Source organism: Bufo gargarizans, chromosome 2, assembly GCF_014858855.1.
Source record: "Bufo gargarizans isolate SCDJY-AF-19 chromosome 2, ASM1485885v1, whole genome shotgun sequence".
Classification (NCBI taxonomy): domain Eukaryota; kingdom Metazoa; phylum Chordata; class Amphibia; order Anura; family Bufonidae; genus Bufo; species Bufo gargarizans.
In genome coordinates, this window is record NC_058081.1 from 140,416,234 (window position 1) to 140,438,943 (window position 22,710).

The 22,710-nt window shown below is 39.1% G+C and overlaps 1 protein-coding gene across 1 annotated transcript in view; it reads left to right on the plus strand.

The window, feature by feature from the left end:
* The first annotated feature begins 3,485 nt into the window (after window positions 1-3,485).
* The window catches only part of LOC122927567 (aminopeptidase N-like), a 61,616-nt gene continuing 42,391 nt past the window's right edge, over window positions 3,486-22,710 (plus strand). The window contains exons 1-2 of the mRNA XM_044279511.1: window positions 3,486-4,146; window positions 15,853-15,995. Of these exons, the coding sequence (XP_044135446.1) occupies window positions 3,488-4,146; window positions 15,853-15,995 (802 nt within the window). The 5' untranslated portion in view covers window positions 3,486-3,487. The remainder of the gene's footprint in view (window positions 4,147-15,852; window positions 15,996-22,710) is intronic.

Consider the following 22,710-nt stretch of genomic DNA (forward strand, 5'->3'; position numbering starts at 1 on the left):
TGAACTGCAGACACCCCAACAGTTTGCGAATGATACAATGATAGAGTATAGTGAGAGAAGAGGGACAGATAGTGTCAATTACAAATACCAGGCATAAATAGACAGATAGAAACTAACAATTACTACCGAGTCTATTGATACAAGTCAGTAAGGTAACAGTGGTAACAGTGTTAAAAGGGCAGCACAATAACTGCCTGCAATAGTAGCGATCTAACATAGTAGGATTACTAGTCAATTTACATAATAAAGCATATCAAGGCATTTTACTTAATGGGGATATGAAGCCAATATCCCTGTTGGTCCCTCTCAGCAACTAGGAGGAATTTTTGTAAAACACTCATAGGGTTATCTTTAAGTTTTAAAGTAGTTAGTTTATTGGGTGAAATAATTGTTTTTAACAATATATATTAAACGCTATGTTTTAAATTAATCAAAAAGACCTTAAACAGGAATGTGATAGCCTTTGGTTATTGGACCAGAAATATCATTACGTCACCACGGGAGATTTTGCGCAGTTTCCTCGGCGCAATTGCCATTCCCCGCTACACAAGTAATTCAATTCGTCACAAATCAAATTTCCTTGTCAAATTCGGTAACGTAGCCGAATCAAATTTTTGATAACTTCACTCAACTGTCAATAGAAATAAAATAAAAAATACAACTTTTTTAGAATATTGTATAACAAGTGGGAGTCAAAAACAGGAGACAAAATTAATAAAATTCTAATGATAACTTTTTCCATGGCATTATTTAAAAAAATCTTCTTTATATAGATCTAGCTATTATTAAATTGACATATGGAGTGCTATTAATGTTGCATGCCACAACCCGCTATGTTATTAAAGTATCATCCTGTTCTAATACTATTAGAATAACACACTGCATTAACCCCTTCACTACCGAGCCACGTTTCACCTTAAATCCCAGGCTGATTTTTGCAAAGCTGACATGTGTCACTTTATGTGGTAATAACTTTAAAACACTTTTACTTATCCAGGACATTGTCAGATTGTTTTCTCGTCACATATTGTACTTTATGACAGTAGTAAAATTGAGTAAAAAAAAATTCATTTTTATTTATAAAAAAATACCAAATTTACCAATAATTTCGAAAAATTAGCAAATTTCTATTTCTCTACTTTTATAATATATAGTAATAACTCCAAAAACAGTTACTACTTTACATTCCCCATATGTCTACTTCATGTTTGGATAATTTTGTGAATGGCATTTTATTTTTTGGGGACGTTACAAGAATTAGAAGTTTAGAAGCAAATCTTGAAATTTTTCAGAAGATTTCCAAAACCCACTTTTTAAGGACCAGTTCAGGTCTGAAGTCACTTTGTGAGGCTTACATAACAGAAACCACCCAAAAATGACCCCATTTTAGAAACTAAACCCCTCAAGGTATTCAAAACTGATTTTACAAACTTTGTTAACCCTTTAGGTGTTCCACAAGAATTAATGGAAAATGAAGATAAAAATTTCCGAATTTCACTTTTTGGGCAGATTTTAAATTTTAATAAAATTTTTCCCACCAACAAAGCAATGGTTAACAGCCAAACAAAACTCAATATTTATTGCCCTGATTCTGTAGTTTACATAAACATCCCATATGTAAACTGCTGTACGGGCAGAGTGCATTGTGCAGAAGGAAAGGAACGCCATATGGTTTTTGGAAGGCAGATTTCACTGGGATAATTTTAAGCTGCCATGTCACATTTGAAGACCCCCTGATGCACCCCTAGAGTAGAAACTCCCAAAAAATTACCCCATTTTGGAAACTGCAGGATAAGGTGGCAGTTTTGTTGGTACTATTTTAGGGTACATATGATTTTTGGTTGCTCTATATTACACTTTTTGTTTTGTTTTGTTACAGTTTTTATTTTTTGTTAATTACAGTGTTCATCTGACAGGTTAGATCATGTGCTATTTTTATAGACCAGGTTGTTACGGACATGACAATACCAAATATTTTTGGTTGTTTGTTTCAGTTTTACATAATAAAGCATTTTTGAAAAAAACATTTTTTTTAGTGTTTCCATATTCTGAAAGCATATATTTTTTTATTTTTTTGGCGACTATCTTATGTAGGGGCTCATTTTTTGCGGGATGAGGTGATGGTACTATTTTGGGGGGCATACGCCTTTCTGATCGCTTGCTGTTGCTCTTTTAAGTGATGTAAGGTGACAAAAAAAAATTTTTTAGCACAGTATTTTTTTTTTTCATGGTGTTCACCTGAGGGGTTAGGTCATGTGATATTTTTATAGAGCCGATCGATACAGACTTGGCAATACCTAATATGTCTACTTTTCTTTTTTTCCCACATAGGGTGGCTTTTGTCAGGTTAGGGATTGCTAACTTTATACAGTACATGACTTTGTATAGTACCTAGTAATTCAATCTACCTAAATATATCTTCTTCACGATCCCTACACTGTCCCTGCAAGACCCTAAAATGGCTGGCTTGTGTGTCTTATTGCTCTGTCTGTTCCAGACATGAAAGACACATCCTATCACATCAGAGGCTGAGCTCACAATGGCGTATCTGCTTCAGAGCTAGCTTAGACCATGATAAACCAGCCAATATTCCCTCTCCTGATTGGTTGTCAGACTGACTGTAGTCAGGAGTCATGTAATCCTCCATCTTTGTCTTCCCTGCCCTGTTGCCCTCACTAATGCCCTGAATTTTAAATGTAAAATGGCGGGCACCATTGTGCATTATTTATCAATCAATCAAATCAAATTGCCAAATCTTTGGATTTTTTGGAAGAAAAAATTTGCGAAATTGATTACAAATCTAATTTGTTTAGAATCAATTCTCTTATCTTTAGTTCTATATTAAGATAACATAGTGGGTGGAAGTTTTATTAAACAGTGATTTGCAATAGAACAAATATCATATTGTAATATGATGGTGTACTGTGCCAAAAAGCAAACTTACTACTGCTACATCTGGTACACTGAGCCCCTCTGCATCGATACACATGTGCATAACTATTTGAATAATGCATATCTCATGGACAAAGGCATTGTCTTACCTTTGTGTGAAGGGGTGTTACGACATCTTTTAGGACCTTTATACCTCACACATTTTACTAGGAGGTTTCCACTGAGGTACATTAGGACAATGGATTCCACCATATGTTGGACAGTGCTGCTCAGTGTCACACTGTAAAGAAAAATAATCAAATTCTATGTGGAGTATTGTAGATCTGCTTAGAGACATTTAACCTGCAGATCCTAAACTGACTGAAGATCGATGTTATATTTGATCCATAATTGTACTTTACATCAGCTATAAATTAATAGAGTGGAGGCCAAGGGCTGAAGATCAGATAGACAACTGATTGCACCGGCTTGCAACCTTTGCTCCAACTAGTTATAAATTAGCTGAAGTCATGTGCAAACTCCTACCTCCAGATTGTGAGGAGGTATAAAAGGGACAGTGTCCCCATTCTTGGTTCCTGTGGCACCTTCTGGCACAATGGGGAAAGGCTTCTACGTTAGCAAGCTTGTGGCCTTTGTCTGCATCTTCTTTGCCATAGCTGCAGTGGCTACAATAATTGCTCTAGCAGTGGTTTATTCAAATGAGAAGTCCAACAATGATAAGGTAGAGAATGGAGGAACCACCACCACTGCTCCAACAAGCACCGCATCAAACATTGTTACTACAGCCAGGACCACACCAACGACCAACTCCTCAACTATAACCTCAGTAAAACCTGCCATTACAACTCCTGCGTCCAATGAAACATGGGATCAATATCGCCTTCCGCCTCACCTAGAACCAGAACTTTATGATGTTGACCTTAGACCCATTTTAACAAAAAATGACCAAGGACTCTACGTATTTCATGGAGTCAGCAAAGCCTATTTCACATGTAAAACAGCAACACAACAGCTCATTATCCACAGTAAAAAGCTCAATTATACCACAGACCCCGTACTCACTGATGACACCGGAATACAGATCAGCTCAAACAAATCCTTTTTTGCAGAGAAGACCAATTATTTAATACTGCCTCTCAACGAACAACTGCAACCTATGAAAAAATATATACTTCACACGCAGTACGTGGGAGAACTGGCAGATGATCTGGCAGGATTTTACCGAAGTGAATATGTAGAAGATGGTGTCACCAAGTAAGTAACAATCTAATAAAGACAGAAATTATAGATGCTGTTATTAAATGCTAATATCTATCTATCTATCTATCTATCTATCTATCTATCCATATATCTATCTATGTATCTGTCCATGTATCTATCTATCTATCTATCTATCTATTTATCTCATATTTAGCTACCTACCTATCTATGATACAAAATTATTTTTGTAACCAGCATGACTAAATGTACATCATCATTGTAGGATATTGCCACCCTACCAATATTAGTGTAGAGTATAATACATATAATCATATATTTTGAGATATTACTTTACCAACAAGTTTGCATAAAAAAATTCACAACTCGTACCAGATGTTTTTCCATATCTGCTTTTTTTTTTACCCCATTACGATAAAAATTCAAGTGCATATTTTTGTAACATCCTGTTAAAGACATGCAGTGTATGGCTTAATGCATCATCTTCCAATATATCTATCTCTAGACCAGGGATCAGCAACCTCCGGCACTCCAGCTGTTCAGAAACTACAATTCCCAGAATGCTTCATTCACTTATATGGGAGTTAATAGAACAGTCGAGCATGTTTGAATGCTGGGAGTTGTAGTTTTTACAGCATCTGGAGTGCCGAAGGTTGCTGATCCCTGTTCTAGGCCTTTGAGACTACCTTCCTTAGGCTGGCCATATACATTGGATTAATTTCAGCAGGACCAGTCAACCATCCAAAGAATATGGGAGTCTCCTGACTCTCTCCCTACAGCGTAAGAAGGGTCAGGCATGTTCTTAGGCTAGTCCAGCAGTGGTTTATCCCTCTTCTATTGAAGACTTACATACGTAAGTCTTCAATAGAGGAGGGATAAACCACTGCTGAGTTGAATATGCATGTTAACAGGGGTAAGAGGAATATATGGACCCCTTGATCATAGAGTACCCTCCAAGTCACTCCAACAATTTACCAGTAATTATGGGCGATTCCATTTATTACCTCAGTCTCTTACACGCAGTATGACGCTGCTTATTGCTTTGAAGGTGGCAGAGGTCCTCCTCACCTGCTGGGCCCTTGTGCAACTTCGTAGGTTGCACATACGGTATGTCCATTCCTGCATGTCTAAGGGGGGTCAGGAGGAATAGCTATTGGCAAAGTAAGACTCTGGCCAGCTTTATTTTTTTTTATTACCGTATATGCCGGCGTATAAGACGACTGGGCGTATAAGACGACCCCCAACTTTTACACTGAAAATATAGAGTTTGGGATATACTCGCCGTATAAGACTACCCCTTTTTCAACACACAGCAGTACATTACTGCATCCCACCACCATCCCTGGGTACCTCTGCCATCCCTGAATCCCACCACCATCCCTGGGTACCACTGCCATCCCTGCATCCCACCACCATGCCTGCATCCCACCACCATCCCTAGGTACCACCGCCATTCCATGGTATCACCACCATCCCTGCATCCCACCACCTTCCTTGTCCTCCCTCCCTGCCTCCCAGACCCTAAACATGTTTTTGTTATGTTATTCTTCATATTCACATTCACATACATATGCACATCTGCACCGCACTTAGATACGCCGCACGGAGATCTCGCACATGCGCAGGAGCGAGATGCGAGCGTCCGTGAGGATCCCGTGTATCCACGCTCGCCGCATGAAATCTCGCACATGCGTAGGAGCGAGATGCGAGCGGCCGGGAGGATGGCGGTACAACGAGCATACAAGGTACAGAGCAGGGGGGAGGCATACAAGGTACAGAGCAGGGGGCGGTATACAAGGTACAGCGCAGGGGGGGCATATGCCGTGGGTTACATCGCAGCTCTCAGTTGCTGGGGATACAAGGCAATAGCCCGGGCTCTCTCTGTTGATAATTCGGGCGTCCCGGCACTGCAGCGCCCGCCATACCCGGCGTATAAGACGACCCCCCACTCTAGAAAATATTTTCTAGGGCTCAAACGTAGTCTTATACGCCAGAATATACAGTGACTTTAATTATATATTATCTGGTTCTTTTAGATCACGGCTGTCCATCCTTTTTTGTCAAATTGTCAGATTACACTATTTCAAGGTGTCGCAAAAAAAAAAAAGGTTATCGACATTCATCGATTGATCACTAACACAGTCATTCCTCCCTCATTCAGTTCTATTGATATAGGTAGCACAAACATGTGATTGCTCATTCATTGGCTGATCATTGGCACGATTATACCGGCCAGTTATCAGCAATAAGCAGTCCTATGAACACCTGTTCCCAGTAATTGGTCCAAATATTGTGCCGTGTAATAGGAACTTCTGGCCCCTGAAACAGAAGATTTATACTTACCTGCTCTCCGCCGCTCTGGGCAGCGTGAGACAGGAAAGTGTTCTATTTCAGGGGCTGCAGGAACTTGTTAAAATTCATTTTTACCAGGAAATCTCTTTAAGTAGCGACATTTCCTTCCTGCATCCTATTCATAAATGAGTGCTTTCCTTCACTATAAAGGACAGCGCTAACTTTTTCTTACCGCTTCCTGCACCCCCAGATGTACTGTAGGTGCCCTGCAATAACCAGTAAACACTTTCCCTTACTAGCGAGTAAAGCACCTATTGGTTAACCCTTTAACCCTTTCAGGACACAGCCATTTTTCACCTTCAGAGCCCATCCTAATTTTGAAAATCTGACATGTCACTTTATGTGGTAATAATTTTAAAACGCTTTTACTTATCCAAGCCATTCTGAGATTGTTTTATCATCACATATTGTACTTCATGACAGGTGTAAAGTTGAGTCAAAATATTTAATTTTTATTTATTAAAAAAAATACAAATTTACCAAACATTTGGAAAAATTTGCAATTCATTTTTATTTTAGTTCTCTACTTTTAAAACAGATAGTGATACCTCCTAAAATAGTTATTACTTTACATTTTTCATATGTCTACTTTAAGTTTGGATCATTTTGTATATTACATTTTCATTTTTGTGGACGTTAGAAGCCTTAGAAGTTTAGAAGCAAATCTTAAAATTTTTAAGAAAATTTTCTAAACCCAATCTTTAAGGACCAGTTCAGGTCTGAAGTCACTTTGTGGGGCTTACATAATAGAAACCACTCTAGAACCAAACTATTTTAGAAACTACACCCCTCAAGGTAATCAAAACAGATTTTGCATACTTTGTTAACCCTTTAGGTGTTCAACAAGAAATAAAGGAAAATGGAGATTAAATTTCAGAATTTCACTTTTTGGGCAGATTTTCCATTTTAATCCATTTTTTCCAGTAACACAGCAAGATTTAACAGCCAAACAAAACTCAATATTTATTACCCTGATTCTGTAGTTTACAGAAACACCCCATATGTGATCATAAACTGCTGTACGGGCACACGGCAGGGCACAGAAGGAAAGAAATGCCATATGGTTTTGGAGGGCTAAATTTACTGGGATAATTTTAAGTTGCCATGTCACATTTAAAGACCCCCTGATGCACCCTTAGAGTAGAAACTTCAAAAAACAGTTACCCCATTTTGGAAACTACGGGATAAGGTGGCAGTTTTGTTAGTACTATTTTAGGGAACATATGATTTTTTTGTTGCTCTATATTACACTTGTTGTGAGGCAAGGTAACAAAAAATAGCTGTTTTAGCACCGTTTTTATTTTTTGTTTTTTACAATGTTCATCTGACAGGTTAGATCATGTGATATTTTTGTACAGCTGGTTCTTACGGACGCGGCAATACCTAATATGTATACTTTTTATTTATTTATTTAAGTTTTACACAATAACAGCATTTGTTAAGCAAAAACATCATGTTTTAGTGTCTCCATATTCTGAGAGCCATTTGGCAATTGTTTTAGGTAGGGTCTAATTTTTTGTGGGATGAGATGACGGTTTGATTGGTATGATTTTGGGGTGCGTATCACTTTTTGATTGCTTGATATTACACTTTTTGTGATGTAAGATGACAATAAATAGCTTTTTTTACACCGTTTTTTTTTTTTTTTTTTTTGTGTCTCTATATTCTAAATAGGGTATCATTTTTTGCGGGATGAGATGACGGTTTGATTGGTATGATTTTGGGGTGCGTATGACTTTTTAATCGCTTGGAATTACACTTTTTGTGATATAAGGTGACAAAAAAATTTAATTTTTTGATAAATTTTTATTTTTACGGCGTTCGCCTAAGGTGGCAGATTATGTGACATTTTTATATAGCACGTCGTTACGGACGCGGCGATACCTAATATGTATGTTTTTATTTTTTTATTTTAACACTTTTATGGTGAGTGGGCCTTTTTTTTACTTGAAACTTTAATTTTTTAATTATAAAAAAAATACATTTTTTTCACATTTTTTACTTTTTATATTTGTTCCACTGTGGGACTTCACCTTTTCATGGTTTGATCCCTGTTTCAATTCAGTACAATACATTCTGTCAGCGTCAGGCTGGATCTCCTGGGCTTTCGGCAGCCATCGGCCCCCTGTCAACACAGTGTGGGGGGCCAATGGAGTCAGAGGTAGCCCCCTCCCTCTGTAAACCCGCACATGCCATGGTCAGCGCTGACCGTGGCATGTGAAAGGGTTAATCCACTGCCATCACCGCATACAGATACAGCTATCAGTAACTGCTCTTGCACCCGCCCGATCACTTCACGTACATGCACGTAAGGATGCGGTAAGGCACCACATTCTCTGACTTACATGTACGTGATATTGCGGGAAGGGGTTAATGACCAGGCCTGAAAAGGCCTTAACCACCAGACACTTTTTGTTGATTTAGCTCAGGTGGTTCAAAAGCTTGTAATTTTATTTGTTGGACTACCAAAATAACTTTTGCAACTTTTTATTACATGACACATAGGACATTTTATTATGTTTTGTCGTTTTATTTGGAGGAAGCTGTACAAAACATTTTTAAAAAGTCATTTTTTTTTTCAAACTATAGCTCATTCTTTAAATATGCAAATTATTATAATTAGTTCCCTATTTGATCTTTTCTATTTTTTTTTATTTTTGTAATATATATGTATATATATTTTTTTTTTTATAAGCCTGTTGTCTGTATTGCTATATCAAACAAGAGATAATGATTTATCTATGTATGATACTCTTCTTTTATTTCTTGACATATTGAGTAGATATTTAAATATTGGATTCATACTATATATAGCATTCATTTTCTTTCTTGATTAATAACATTTCCTACTTTTTCAACCTGATTGTTCTAAGCCTGTCTATATGATATGTCAGCAGTGTAACCTGTGGAACTGTAGAATCTACTGTATGAAGTCTGGAAGTTTAACAAGCTGACACCCCCATTGCCCCCTCCACACAAACTTATAAAGATGGCCAATTAGCTGCTATGGCAGCTGCGGCTCTAACAATGGGGCCTAATTGATGCCTTTCTCTAACCCTAAGTTCACATCTGAGTGTTTTACAGCGCGTTCAAACGCGCTGTAAAACGCTCAACACATGAAAACCAATGCTTCCCTATGGGAATGGTTCTCACCTGGGCGTTTTACAGCGCATACGATCGCGCTGTAAAACGCCCGGCGCATAATCAAGTTCTTGAGCTTCTTTGGGGCGTTTTGACGCGCGTTTGTGGCCATAGGACACTGCAGTCAATCACTCAAACGCGCATTTACTATTGCAAAAAACGTGCATAAAAACGCGCAACAAAAACGTGCGTAAAACGCGCGTTTGAGAAACGCTCAGGTGTGAAAGCAGGGTTAGGCTACATGCACACGAACATTGTTTGTTTCCGTGTCCATTACTTTTTGCGGATAGGATGCGGACCCATTTATTTCAATGGGTCCGCAAAAAAAGGCGGACAGCACACCGTGTGCTATCTGCATCAGTATGTCAGTTCCGTTGCCCCGCAAAAAAAAATTGTGCGTGTCCAATTTTTTTCTAGTTTGCGGACAAGGATAGGCATTATTACAATGGATCTGCAAAAAAACTGATCCGCAAAAAAAAAAAATGATGCCATACAGAACGTCATCCGTTTTTTTTTTTTTGCAGATCCGCAATTTGCGGACCGGAAAAAAAACATACGGTCATGTGCATGTTGCCTTACGGCCATAATAAACTGCAATACATATTTTTTTGCATATTTTGCTAGCGATTGAGCGTTCCAGTGGTGAAGAACTGTGTTTAAAAATAATAGAAGAAAAACACCAAAACATTCCTATTATATGTGCTTTCAAGAAATATAAAAACAACTACACATATCTGGTATTGTTTCATCTCTAATGGATCCCAAACTAGTAAATGATCACATTAGTTAGCTATCGTGGTAATCGCAATAAAACATTAAAATTTGAAATACCAGAATTTCTGGCTTTTGGTCATCTTGCCTAAAAAAGTGGAATAAAAAGTGATCAAAAATGGTGCCAATAAAAACTACTACTTGTTCTGCAAAAAAACAAACCGCAACACAGCTCAACAGAAAAAAATGAAAAAAGTTAAAGCTTTCAGAATATGGACAAAAAAAAACTAGTGATTTTATGGACACCTTCAGGGCAATTTTTTATGATTGCATTTTACAATTTTAAGTATCACTTCTCAGTTCCATCAGCTGGCAGCTCATGTGAAGCCTAATCTTTGATCTTCCCCCTCATAAAAATATATAAAGCTAAAATCTTATCAAACGGATAACAGTGTGGCTTAAATGAGTTTTTATGAGGTCAGGAGTTGAGAGATAAGGCTTCACATCAGCCCTCAGCTCTGGGAACTGAGAAGTGATACTCTGCAGATTAACTTTTAACCCTTACATCTAAAAAATAGGTGAACATTTTTTCTAAAGACCAATTGAAAAAATGCTTTTAGCCTGAAATTAGTAAAATGCAATCATAAAAAATTGCCTGTAAGTTGTCCATAGCCTTTAAAGTACTTTTTATTTAATGTTTTTAAAAAAGCAGTAAACTATAAAAAAAAGTTTACATTTGGTATTGCCATAATCATATTCAAAGAATAAAGGTAATGTATTTTATACTGCACAGAGAAAGGCAGAACATTTTATATAAGAGTAAAAATTTTTTTTCCATCATTCTCTAGAGTTAATAAAAGATAATCAATAAGTTATATGCACCCCAAAATTGTGTGATAAAATGTTTAACTCACCCCTGAAAAGATAAGCCCTCATAAAGCTACATTAAAAAATAAAACAGTTATGCCCAAGGGGCGTTCTCAGGAAATACACTGATCTACAATAGATGGAAATGGCTTGATCCAGCCTACAATATGCCATCATGGCTGAGCAGCCTGACAGGAAAATTAACGAAAATGCAGTGTATACAAGTGCCAGCATGTAGTCAGGCTCCACCCCTTCATTCTCTTAGGCACCTCTGCAAGTGAAGACAACCAGTCCTGCTCACATTCTGGGACAGGTTGCTGGCAACCATTTTAAATCATTCCCAGGGGACCCCTTTAAGGGGTTAAGCAGTGCATATTAACCTAGAGTTTTTTTATCATAGCTATTTTCCTGGTTTATATCAGTCATTGAAGTGGGGTTGGATGTGCCAGTAATTTGCTTATTATTATTCTTTGGACATCCATTCCTTAAAGGGTTTATCCGGGAATTAGCAAAATGAAAATACTTAAATATTACTTTATTTTAAATATATTCCCAAATACCTTTCATTAGTTATAATGGCTTGTTTTGTCTGGGGAGAATCATTAGGAGAAATAAAATGGCCGCTGTCCTATTAGTACACACAAAACCTGTCCTAATCACACAGGAGGACAAGTTACTTCAGAGCATTGAGTCAAAGAGCTGCCTCATCTTCTATGAAACTGAATATAGTTTAATATGATCTTTAGCTAAATCTCTGTAGAAATAGAGTCCATGAGGAGGCATGAAGTACAGAGAGGAGGGTCAGTTGATGTGGATATTAATGTGCAGCAGTATGCAGTCTCCATTACCACAGCCTGTCCTGTCCGTCCTTTCTGTACTTCATGTCTCCTCATGAACTCCATTCCTACAGAGATTTATTTAAAGTTCTTATAATATGTATTCAGGATCATAATCCCTGGCAAGGGAAGAGGATGAAGCAGCTCTTTACCTCAGTGCTCGGAATTAACTTGTCCTGCTGTGTGATTAGGACAGGTTTTGTGTGTATTAATAGGATGGCGGCCATTTTGTTTCTCTTAATGATTGCTCCCTAATCAAAATGAGCCATTATAAGTCATGAAAGGTATATGGGAATATATTTATAATAATATATTTATAACAAAGTAATATTTAAGTATTTAAATTTTCTAAATTCCTGGAGGATCCCTTTAATGTATCTTATAATGCAAGCCAGGCTCTGATATTGTACCTCACTTGTTTCACAATATAAACTTGCTTTAGATTTCATTGCCATACAGTTCTTCCAGATATATTTTAAGGGGAATCTGTCACCATGATCTTGGGCTACCTGCACACAGTGTGGATTATAGACATTTTTTTCTGTACAGATTTCATGTGGAAATTCCACAGCATAATATAGTACCAGCAAAGTGACTGATTGAAAAACTCAAGTACACTTTGCTTTGTTTCTTAGGTGTGGAAATTGACCTGTTGTAAGGATTTAAAAATCCGCAGCATGTGAATTGTTAGTGCGATTCCGCACCTTCTGTAGAGTGGTCTTCCCCATAGATTTCAATGGTTTATTAAAATTTTTGTGCAATTTTGGTGCGGATTTTATGTATATTTTCTGCTCACAAATCTGCACTGGGTGCAAGTACTCTTATTTGTAGTAATACTGTAAATGAGTGTGTTATAGGTTAGAATCATGGTGACAGATTCTCTTGAAGAAACTAAAATGAACAACTTCCCCTTGCAAAGCTAATCATTTTTATAAACTGTCATCTACCAAAGAAAGTTAGCAGCAACTCTCCCTGTCTTGTTAGTTCATGCCTTATTTTATGGATAATTGGGTTAAAGTTGTATATTTTGGAATATTCCTAGGTTTCATTCCTAGGTATGTATTTTTCTTGAGCAATCTGCATATGGTATGTATACTTTTGTTCCATAAGATGTCAGCGTTCTTAGCTAGCATCAATACTTCCAATATAATTTAATTTACCTTATATCCTAACTTTTTAGTAAATAAGACCTAATTTATTTTTTCAACATAAATTTCTGATCAACCAGATGGAGAAGCAAACCAGTCTTGATATGCAATGCTCAGGGGCATTGCTAGGGTCTCAAAAGATCCAGGGCCCAAGCCCTGATGAATATGGCCCAAGTCTACCCTCCCCCCGCACACCGCATTTTACTGTACTTGCCATACAGCAGCACATACCTCTCACATCCAGGGCCTCCCAGGTGACGTCTCCTCTGATGTAGATCTTCTCGGTCATCATCTTCTCCATTCGGTCCGGACAATTTTTTTCAGCCGTGCCTCGTCTCTACAGAGTTTGACACACAGACATCTTAGCTTCCTCACATTCATATCATCATCCCCCAACCTTGAGTCCCCACAGTGTTATCCTGCTGCTCGCTGTGCTCCCGAAACCCTCAAATTCTATCCTGAAGAAAAATTTGTGCCATACAGATAGTCCCCGTCATAGCTATAGTGCTCCTCAAAGTTCCACTAATAGTAATTCCCTTCTAGAATGCCCTCATTAGTAATACAGCCAACTACAGTGCCCCCTACAGTGATAATGCTCCACAAGAGTGCCTCCATTAGTGGAAGTATCCAGTATTAATAATGCCCTCACAGAGCCCCCAGTAGAAATAAGGCCCCTATTGTTCCCCCAGTTGGTAATAAAGCTCTCTACAGACCCCCTCAGTTGTAATAAGGCGGATCTATAAGTCACTCCTATAAAGCCCCCAGTGGTAACAAGAATGCCTATAATGTCCCCTGGATTTACTGGATTTAAATTTTTTTAATGTCCGCTACTGCTATAATGCTCACCCTGAAGAGCCCCCAGTATTTATATCAACCCCTACTGTTATAATGCTTACCCTGAAGTGCCCCCAGTATTTTTATTACCCCCTACTGCTATAATGCTTGCCCTGAGGTGCCCCCAGTATTTATTTTACCCCCACTGTTATAATGCTCACCCTGAAATGCCCCTGGTATTTATAATGCCCCCTGCAGTGCCCCCTGTAGTTATAATCCCCCCTTTAGTGTCCTTAGAAATTATAATTCCTCTGCCCCTCCATCATATAGTCTCATGATAGCAGGTAGCTGCAAATACAGTGGAGGAGTTTAAGCATGCATGGGATAGGCATAAGGCCATCCTTCATATAAGATAGGGCCAGGGACTATTCATAGTATTCAGTATATTGGGCAGACTAGATGGGCCAAATGGTTCTTATCTGCCGACACATTCTATGTTTCTATGTTTCTATGTAAATAACACAATTTCTCTCCCTCCGTCATAGAGACCCATTTAAATAATATCACACCGTCTCTCCAGCCCCCTCCAACATGCAATTCCATGTAACTAACATCCCTCTCTATTTACAGCCCCCTCCAAAATACAGTCCCAAGCAAATAACATCACTTCCCTCCCTTCAGCCCCTTCAATATACAGTCCCATGTAAATAACATCACCCCCTTCCCAGCCGCCTTCAACATACAGTGCCATATAAATAATATCACCCCCTCCCCAGCTGTCTCAAACATGCAAACCCATGTAAACCCCCTCATCATTCAGTCCCATATAAATAACATCACTCCCTACCACAGCCGCCATCAACATACAGTCCCATGTAAATAAAATGACCCCCTCCCAAGCCACCTCCAACACACGGTCCAATGTAAATAATACCACCTTGCCCCAGCCACCTCCAACATGCAGTCCCATGTAAATAACATCACTACCTCCCACAGGCATCATCACCATACAGTCCCATGTAAACAACATCATCCCCTCCCCAGCCACCTCCAACACACAGTCCCATGTAAATAACATCACCCCGCCCCAGCCCCCTCAAACACACAGTCCAATGTAAATAACATCACGCTGCCCCATCCACCTTCGACATGCAGTCCCATGTAAATAACATCCCTCCCTTCGGCCATAACATACAGTCACAGTTAAATAACCAAACTCCCAGCATTCCTCTGCCTCTCACACTGAGAACCTATCCCTTCACTTACCTCTCCTCACTTAGCTGATCTTACCACAGGGACTTCTCTTCACTGCTGAACGCTGTCCTCTCCTGCACTGGTCACATGATGGTGACATCGTCGCAGGTCCTTTTCAGCCTCTGTGTATAGAACTGATCACATGACTGTGATGTCATCACAGGTCCTTTAGATCATCCATTGCATTAGATTCAATTGTATTGCCGTCCTGAGAACAGAAATACAGTTGTATTTATCTGGCAAGCAGTTTATTCAGGCCCAGGGCCCGAATGTTTTAATCCCTTAGTGACCACACACATTTTTTTTTATTTGTATTCCATGAGCTATAACTTTTTTGTTTTTTCATCAATGTACTTGTATGAGGTCTAATTTATGCAGGATAAGTTATAGTTTTTAATGCACCATTTTGGGAACATGTAATGATTGATTAAAGACAGCTGTTTAGCTAAAACCCTCGTTGTTTACATCATTAAAAAGGCGTATTAGTGGTCACTAAGGGGTTAACCTAGCAACGCCCCTGCTTCTGCTGTTTCCATATCAGGATTTTTAGGTTTAGTAATTATTACAGTACTTTGTATTCTAAAGGGAAATTCTTTTTAATCTACTAACTATTATGATTGGCTCTTCTATTTCTCATTAAAATGTCTATTTGGTGACAGGATCATAGCCACTACACAAATGCAGGCCCCTGATGCGAGGAAGGCATTCCCCTGTTTCGATGAGCCGGCATTAAAAGCTAATTTCAGCATCACGCTCAGACACAAACCAGACTATGTGGCATTGTCAAACATGGAAATTATAAGTAAGTCATTGTTTCCTTTTATCAGTAATATTTGGAATATTAAATAAAAACTCACCCATGCTATGTGTATTCAAGTATTGAAAAGTTAAAGATTTAGCATTTAAAGTTTAATAGCATAGAATTACTTAAAAAGTAAGTGAATCCTTTGCAATTACCTGGATTTCCGCATTGAAGCCATGTATTGCTGCCCTTCTATTCTTCTGTATAATGTTTTGATACACTTTAAAACACATTTTTCCTTGAAATAATTGCAAAGAATTCAGGTCCTTATTCTGCAAAGCAGCCCCAAACCATGATGCTCCCTCCACCATGCTTCACAGTTGAGATTAAGTTTTGATGTTGGTGTGGAGATTTCGGTTTCCTCCTGCCCGTTTGCTCTAGAGTGATCATAAAGGGGTTGTCCGGGTTCAGAGCTGAACTTAGACATATCCCCATCTTCACCCCTCCGGCCCCTCTGATTTTCATGCTCTAATGCTCTCCCTCGCCCTAAGCTGAATTGCGCAAGGCAATGGCTTTTTTGTTTACATTGGCACACTGCTAGGGGGAGGCTTTCATCCAGCAGTGTTTCCAGTGATGCCACAGGCTCTGATGTGTGGGCTTTAGCGCTGCCCTAGCCATTTTGCAGGCTAGGGCAGAGCTAAAACCCGGCCATTAGTGCCGGTGACATCACTGGGCTTACTGCTAGGCCAAAGCCTTCACCTAGCAGTCCCCATGTACGTCACCGGATCTCCAAAAAATGCCTTTGCCCTGCACAATTAAGCATAGGGCAAAGGAGAGCATTAGAGCATGACATACTCCAATGCTCATATCAGGGCGGCCAGAGAGGTGAAGATTGGGATATGTCCAGGTTCACCTCTGAACCCAGACAACCCCTTTAATAAGACACCCAATCCTAGAGAGAGCAGTAACAGTTCTGAGTTTTCTCTATCTGTAGATGGTAGATAATTTGTCTAACCATGGATTAATTTCATTAATTTCTTACTATTCATTTATTTGTCAGTAACCGGGCTTTGTATGCCTTTATTTACTGAATAACCTGTGAAATCTACACTTCAAATATCAGCTCCTTAAGGGGTTTGTCTGGGAAACATAAATTGATGACATATTCTTAGGACTGGTCAACAATATCAGATTGGCGGGGGTACAATTCCTGGCACCCTGCCAATCAGCTGTTTGAAGGGGCTATGCTAGCACTGCATCCTCTTCAGTGTTTTACCTGCATGATGTCTACTTTGTTATGGGGGTGCAGTGTACCTACAGTTGTTTGTCCCATTCAAGTAAATGGGAAAGGAAGCTGTAATTACCTTACACTGCTGCTACAAGAGAGACAGTATGCAGGTCAACATTGAAGAGAATGCAGTGCTCTCATAGCCCCTTCAAACAGCTGATTGGCAGGGATGCCGGGAATTGTACCCCCACTGATGACCTGTCTTGAAGATGCATCATCAGTATCTGTAGCCCGGACAGTCCCTTTATTTAAAACATTTTTTTTTATCAATTAGCGTTTGGAGAATTCATTAATAAATAATAATAAAGAGCAATTCACTTTTTTTCCATGCACTAGGGATATTTACTCAATTAAAGACATGAACAGTGAAACTGTTTGTGTGTTATTTGTTTAGTTACATTTTGTCTGGTAACATTGTGACTTAGATAGCAATACATAGTAACATAGTATATAAGGCCAAAAAAAGACATTTGTCCATCCAGTTCGGCCTGTCATCCTGCAAGTTGATCCAGAGGAAGGCAAAAAACAACAACTGTGAGGTAGAAGCCCACTTAAGGGTAAAAAAAAGGGGGGGGGATTCCTTCCTGACTCCACTCAGGCAATGTGATAACTTACTGGATCAATGACCCCTCTCTAGTAGCTATAACCTGTAATATTATTACACTCCAGAAATACATCCAGGCCCCTCTTGAACTCTTTTAGTGTACTCACCATCACCACCTCCTCAGGCAGAGAATTTCATAGTCTCACTGCTCTTACCGTATAGAATCTTCTTCTATGTTTGTGTACAAACCTTCTTTCCTCCAGACGCAGAGGATGTCCCCTCGTCACAGTCACAGTCCTGGGGATAAATAGATGATGGGAGAGATCACTGTATTGACACCTGATATATGTATATATAGTAATTAAATCTCTCCTCAGTTGTCTTTTTCTAAAGTGAATAACCCTAATTTTGATAATCTTTCAGGGAACTGTAGTTCCCTCATTCCAGTTATTACTTTAGTTGCCCTCCTCTGAACCCTCTCCAGCTCTGCTATGTCTGCCTTGGTAACAGGAGCCCAGAACTGTACACAGTACTCCATCTGTGGTCTGACCAGTGATTTGTAAAGTGCTAGGACTATGTTCTCGTCACGGGCATCTATTCCCCTTTTGAGGCAACCCAATATCTTATTGGCCTTGGCAGCAGCTTCCTCACACTGGTTTTTACAGCTTAGTTTGCTGTTCACTAAAATTCCTAGGTCCTTTTCCATGTCAGTGTTACCCAGTGATTTACCATTTAGTATGTACTGATGACTTGCATTATTCCTTCCCATGTGCATAACCTTACATTTGTCAGTGTTAAACCTCATCTGCCACTTCTCTGCCCAAGCCTCCAATCTATCCAGATCCATCTGTAGCAGTATACTGTCCTCTTCCGTGTCAATTACTTTACACAGTTTAGCGTCATCTGCAAAAATTTTATTATACTGTGCAAGCCTTCTACAAGATCATTAATAAATATATTGAAGAGGATATGGCCCAATACTGACCCCTGAGGTACCCCACTAGTGACAGTGACCCAATCTGAGTGTGTACTGTTAATAACCACCCTCTGTTTTCTATCACTGAGCCAGTTACTTACCCACATTCAGACATTTTCCCCCAGTCCAAGCATTCTCATTTTATATACTAACCTTGTATGCGGTACAGTGTCAAATGCTTTGGAGAAGTCCAGATATACGGAATCCATTGACTCACCGCTGTCAAGTCTAGAACTTACCTCCTCATAGAAACTGATTAAATTAGTTTGACATGACTGGTCCTTCGTGAAGCCATGCTGATATGGCGCTCCAAGATAGCATCTCTTAGAAAACCTTCAAACAGTTTACCCACGACGGATGTTAAACTTACCGGCCTATAGTTTCTGGGCTCTGTTTTTGGACCCTTTTTGAATATTGGTACCACATTTGCTGTACACCAATCCTGTGGAAAACTCCCTGTCAGTATAGAGTGTTTAAATATCAGAAATAAAGGTCTGGCTATGACATTACTTAATTCTCTTAGGATACGGGGCTGTATGACATCTGGTCTGGCAATTTGTCTATTTTAATCTTTTTAAGACGCTGTTGTACTTCTTCCTGGGTCAGACAGGGCACTTTTAATGGGGAATTTACTTTTACATTCTGCATTTCATCTGACAGTTTATTTTCTTCAGTGAATACAGTGGATAAAAAAATATCTATTAGCTTTGCTTTCTCCTCATTGCTCTCTGCAACTCCCCCTCATCACTCTGTAAAGGGCTGACACCTTCAGATTTCTACTTTTTACCATTTATATAATTGAAGAACATTTTAGTTTTGCTCTCTTTGGCAATTAATCTCTTGGTCTCTAGTTTGGCCGCTTTTATTTGTTTTTTACATATTCTATTTTTTTCCTTATAGTTTTTCAGTGCTTCCTCACTACCCTCCTGTTTTAGTGATTTAAAGTGCTTTCTTTTTGTCATTTATTGCTTTCTTTTTATACACATTGGTTTCTTTTTGTTCCTTAACTTTTTATTCCCATACGGTATGTACCTCTCACAATGAGATTTTAGGATGCTTTTAAAGATATCCCATTTTGTGGCTGTATTTTTATTTTTGAGGACATTGTCCCAGTTAGTTAGGCCTATTGCCTCTTTTAGTTGACTAGATTTCGTTTTTTTAATGTTTGGTATTTTTGTTCCTCCCTGAAGAAACACTCTTTTGAATGATAATTGGAAGGTTATTACTTTATGGTCACTATTTCCCAGGTGTCCCCCAACCTGCACATCTGTTGTTCTGTTAGGTCTATTGGTTAATACTAAGTCTAGTATGGCCGTCCCTCTAGTCGGGTCATAAACCAGTTGGCAATAACCAAAGACAAATACTTTTCCCAAGAACCTGTTTCCTTTATGAGATGTACAGGTTTCAGTTTCCCAGTCTATATCTGGGTAGTTGAAGTCCCCCATAATAACGACCTCATTATGATTTGACGCCTCGTCTATCTCGTTTAGTAGTAGATTTTCTGGGGACTCTGGTATATTAAGTGGTTTATAATAAACTCCTATTAGTAATTTATTATTGTTTTTGCCTCCATGTATTGCTACCCACAGTGACTCCACATGTTCATGTCCCTCACTTATATCTTCTCGGACTGTGGGCTTTAGATAGGACTTTACATAAAGGCAGACCCCTCCCCCTCTCCAGTTTTGGCAAACCTCTCTAAACAGACTGTAACCCTGAACATTAACCGCCCAGTCATAGCTATCATCCAGCCATGTCTCAGTTATTCCCACTATGTCATAGTCCTCCTCACACATCACAAATTCCAGTTCCCCAGTTTTATTAGTCAGGCTTCTGGCATTAGTATACATACATTTAAGAGGTTTAAGTATATTTTTTACCCTACACCTTTCCTTCTGAACTGTTCTAGTCCCTCCTTCCATTCCTCCCCCAGTTCCAGTACCTTGCCACAGGGCTCTATCTTCCCCTCCTATAAAGTAATTACCCTCCACCCCCAGACCCTAGTTTAAACACGTCTCCAACCACATTAATTATTAAACAAAGGGGATATGCATTTCTTATAACTGCATATAAGGGTAATGGTATGCAGAATATACAGACAAATATAAATTAGTATTTCATGTATACCCTGTAAGGGTGCGTTCACACCACTGCTATATACAGTGGATATAAAAAGTCTACACACCCCTGTTAAAATGTCAGGTTTCTGTGCTGTAAAAAAACTTTTTCCACCTTTAATGTGACCTATAAACTGTACCACTCAATTGAGAAACAAACTGAAATCTTTTAGGTGGAGGGAAGAAAACAAAAAAAACTAAAATAATGTGGTTGCATAAGTGTGCACACCCTCTTATAACTGGGGATGTAGCTGTGTTCAGAATTAAGCAATCACATTCAAAATCATGTTAAATAGGAGTCAGCATACACCTGCCATCATTTAAAGTGCCTCTGATTAACTAAATAAAGTTCAGCTGCTCTAGTTGGTCTTTCCTGAAATGTTCTTAGTCGCATCCCACAGCAAAAGCCATGGTCCACAGAGAGCTTCCAAAGCATCAGAGGGATCTCATTGTTAAAAGGTATCAGTCAGGAGAAGGGTACAAAAGAATTTCCAAGGCATTAGATATACCATGGAACACAGTGAAGACAATCAAGTGGAGAAAATATGGCACAACAGTGACATTACCAAGAACTGGACTTCCCTCCAAAATTGATGAGAAGACGAGAAGAAGGAGGCTACCAAGAGGCCTACAGCAACATTAAAGGAGCTGCAGAAATATCTGGCAAGTACTGGCTATGTGGTACATGTGACAACAATCTCCAGTATTCTTCATATGTCTGGACTATGGGGTAGAGTGGCAAGACGAAAGCCTTTTCTTACGAAGAAAAACATCCAAGCCAGGCTACATTTTGCAAAAACACATCTGAAGTCTCCCAAAAGCATGTGGGAAAAGGTGTTATGGTCTGATGAAACCAAAGTTAAACTTTTTGGCCATAATCCCAAAAGATATGTTTGGCACAAAAACAACACTGCACATCACCAAAAGAACACCATGCCCACAGTGAAGCATGGTGGTGGCAGCATCATGCTTCGGGGCTATTTTTCTTCAGCTGGAACTGGGGTCTTAGTTAAGCTAGAGGGAATTATGAACAGTTCCAAATACCAGTCAATATTGGCACAAAACCTTAAGGCTTCTGCTAGAAAGCTGAACATGAAGAGGAACTTCATCTTTCAGCATGACAACGACCCAAAGCATACATCCAAATCAACAAAGAAATGGCTTCACTGGAAGAAGATTAAAGTTTTGGAATGGCCCAGCCAGAGCCCAGACCTGAATCCTAATGAAAATCTGTGGGGTGATCTGAAGAGGGCCGTGCACAGGAGATGCCCTCGCAATCTGACAGATTTGGAGTGTTTTTACGAAGAAGAGTAGGAAAATCTTGCCAAGTCAAAATGTGCCATGCTGATAGACTCATACCCAAAAAGACTGAGTGCTGTAATAAAATCAAAAGGTGCTTCAACAAAGTATTAGTTTAAGGGTGTGCACACTTATGCAACCATATTATTTTATTTTTATATTTTTTCTTCCATCTACCTAAAAGATTTCAGTTTGTTTTACAATTGAGTTGTACAGTTTATAGGTCACATTAAAGGTAGAAAAAGTTCTGAAATTATTTATCTTTGTCTAATTTTTTTACATCACAGAAACCTGACATTTTTACAGGGGTGTGTAGACTTTTTATAGCCACTGTATTTCCATTAAGTGCGGCTGCGCTGCGCTCAATGTCAGCAGACCTACTTAACTACCTCTAACTACTTCTTACGCTCAGTACTTGCTGGCTGCCCAGGCGTGAGTTCGTTGCGCAATCCCGCGAGACCTGTGAACGTCAGTGGCGGGTCTCGCGGGAGCACGCGCCGACGGGATTGTGCAAAGAACTCACGCCTGGGCAGCCTTCAAGTACGGAGCGG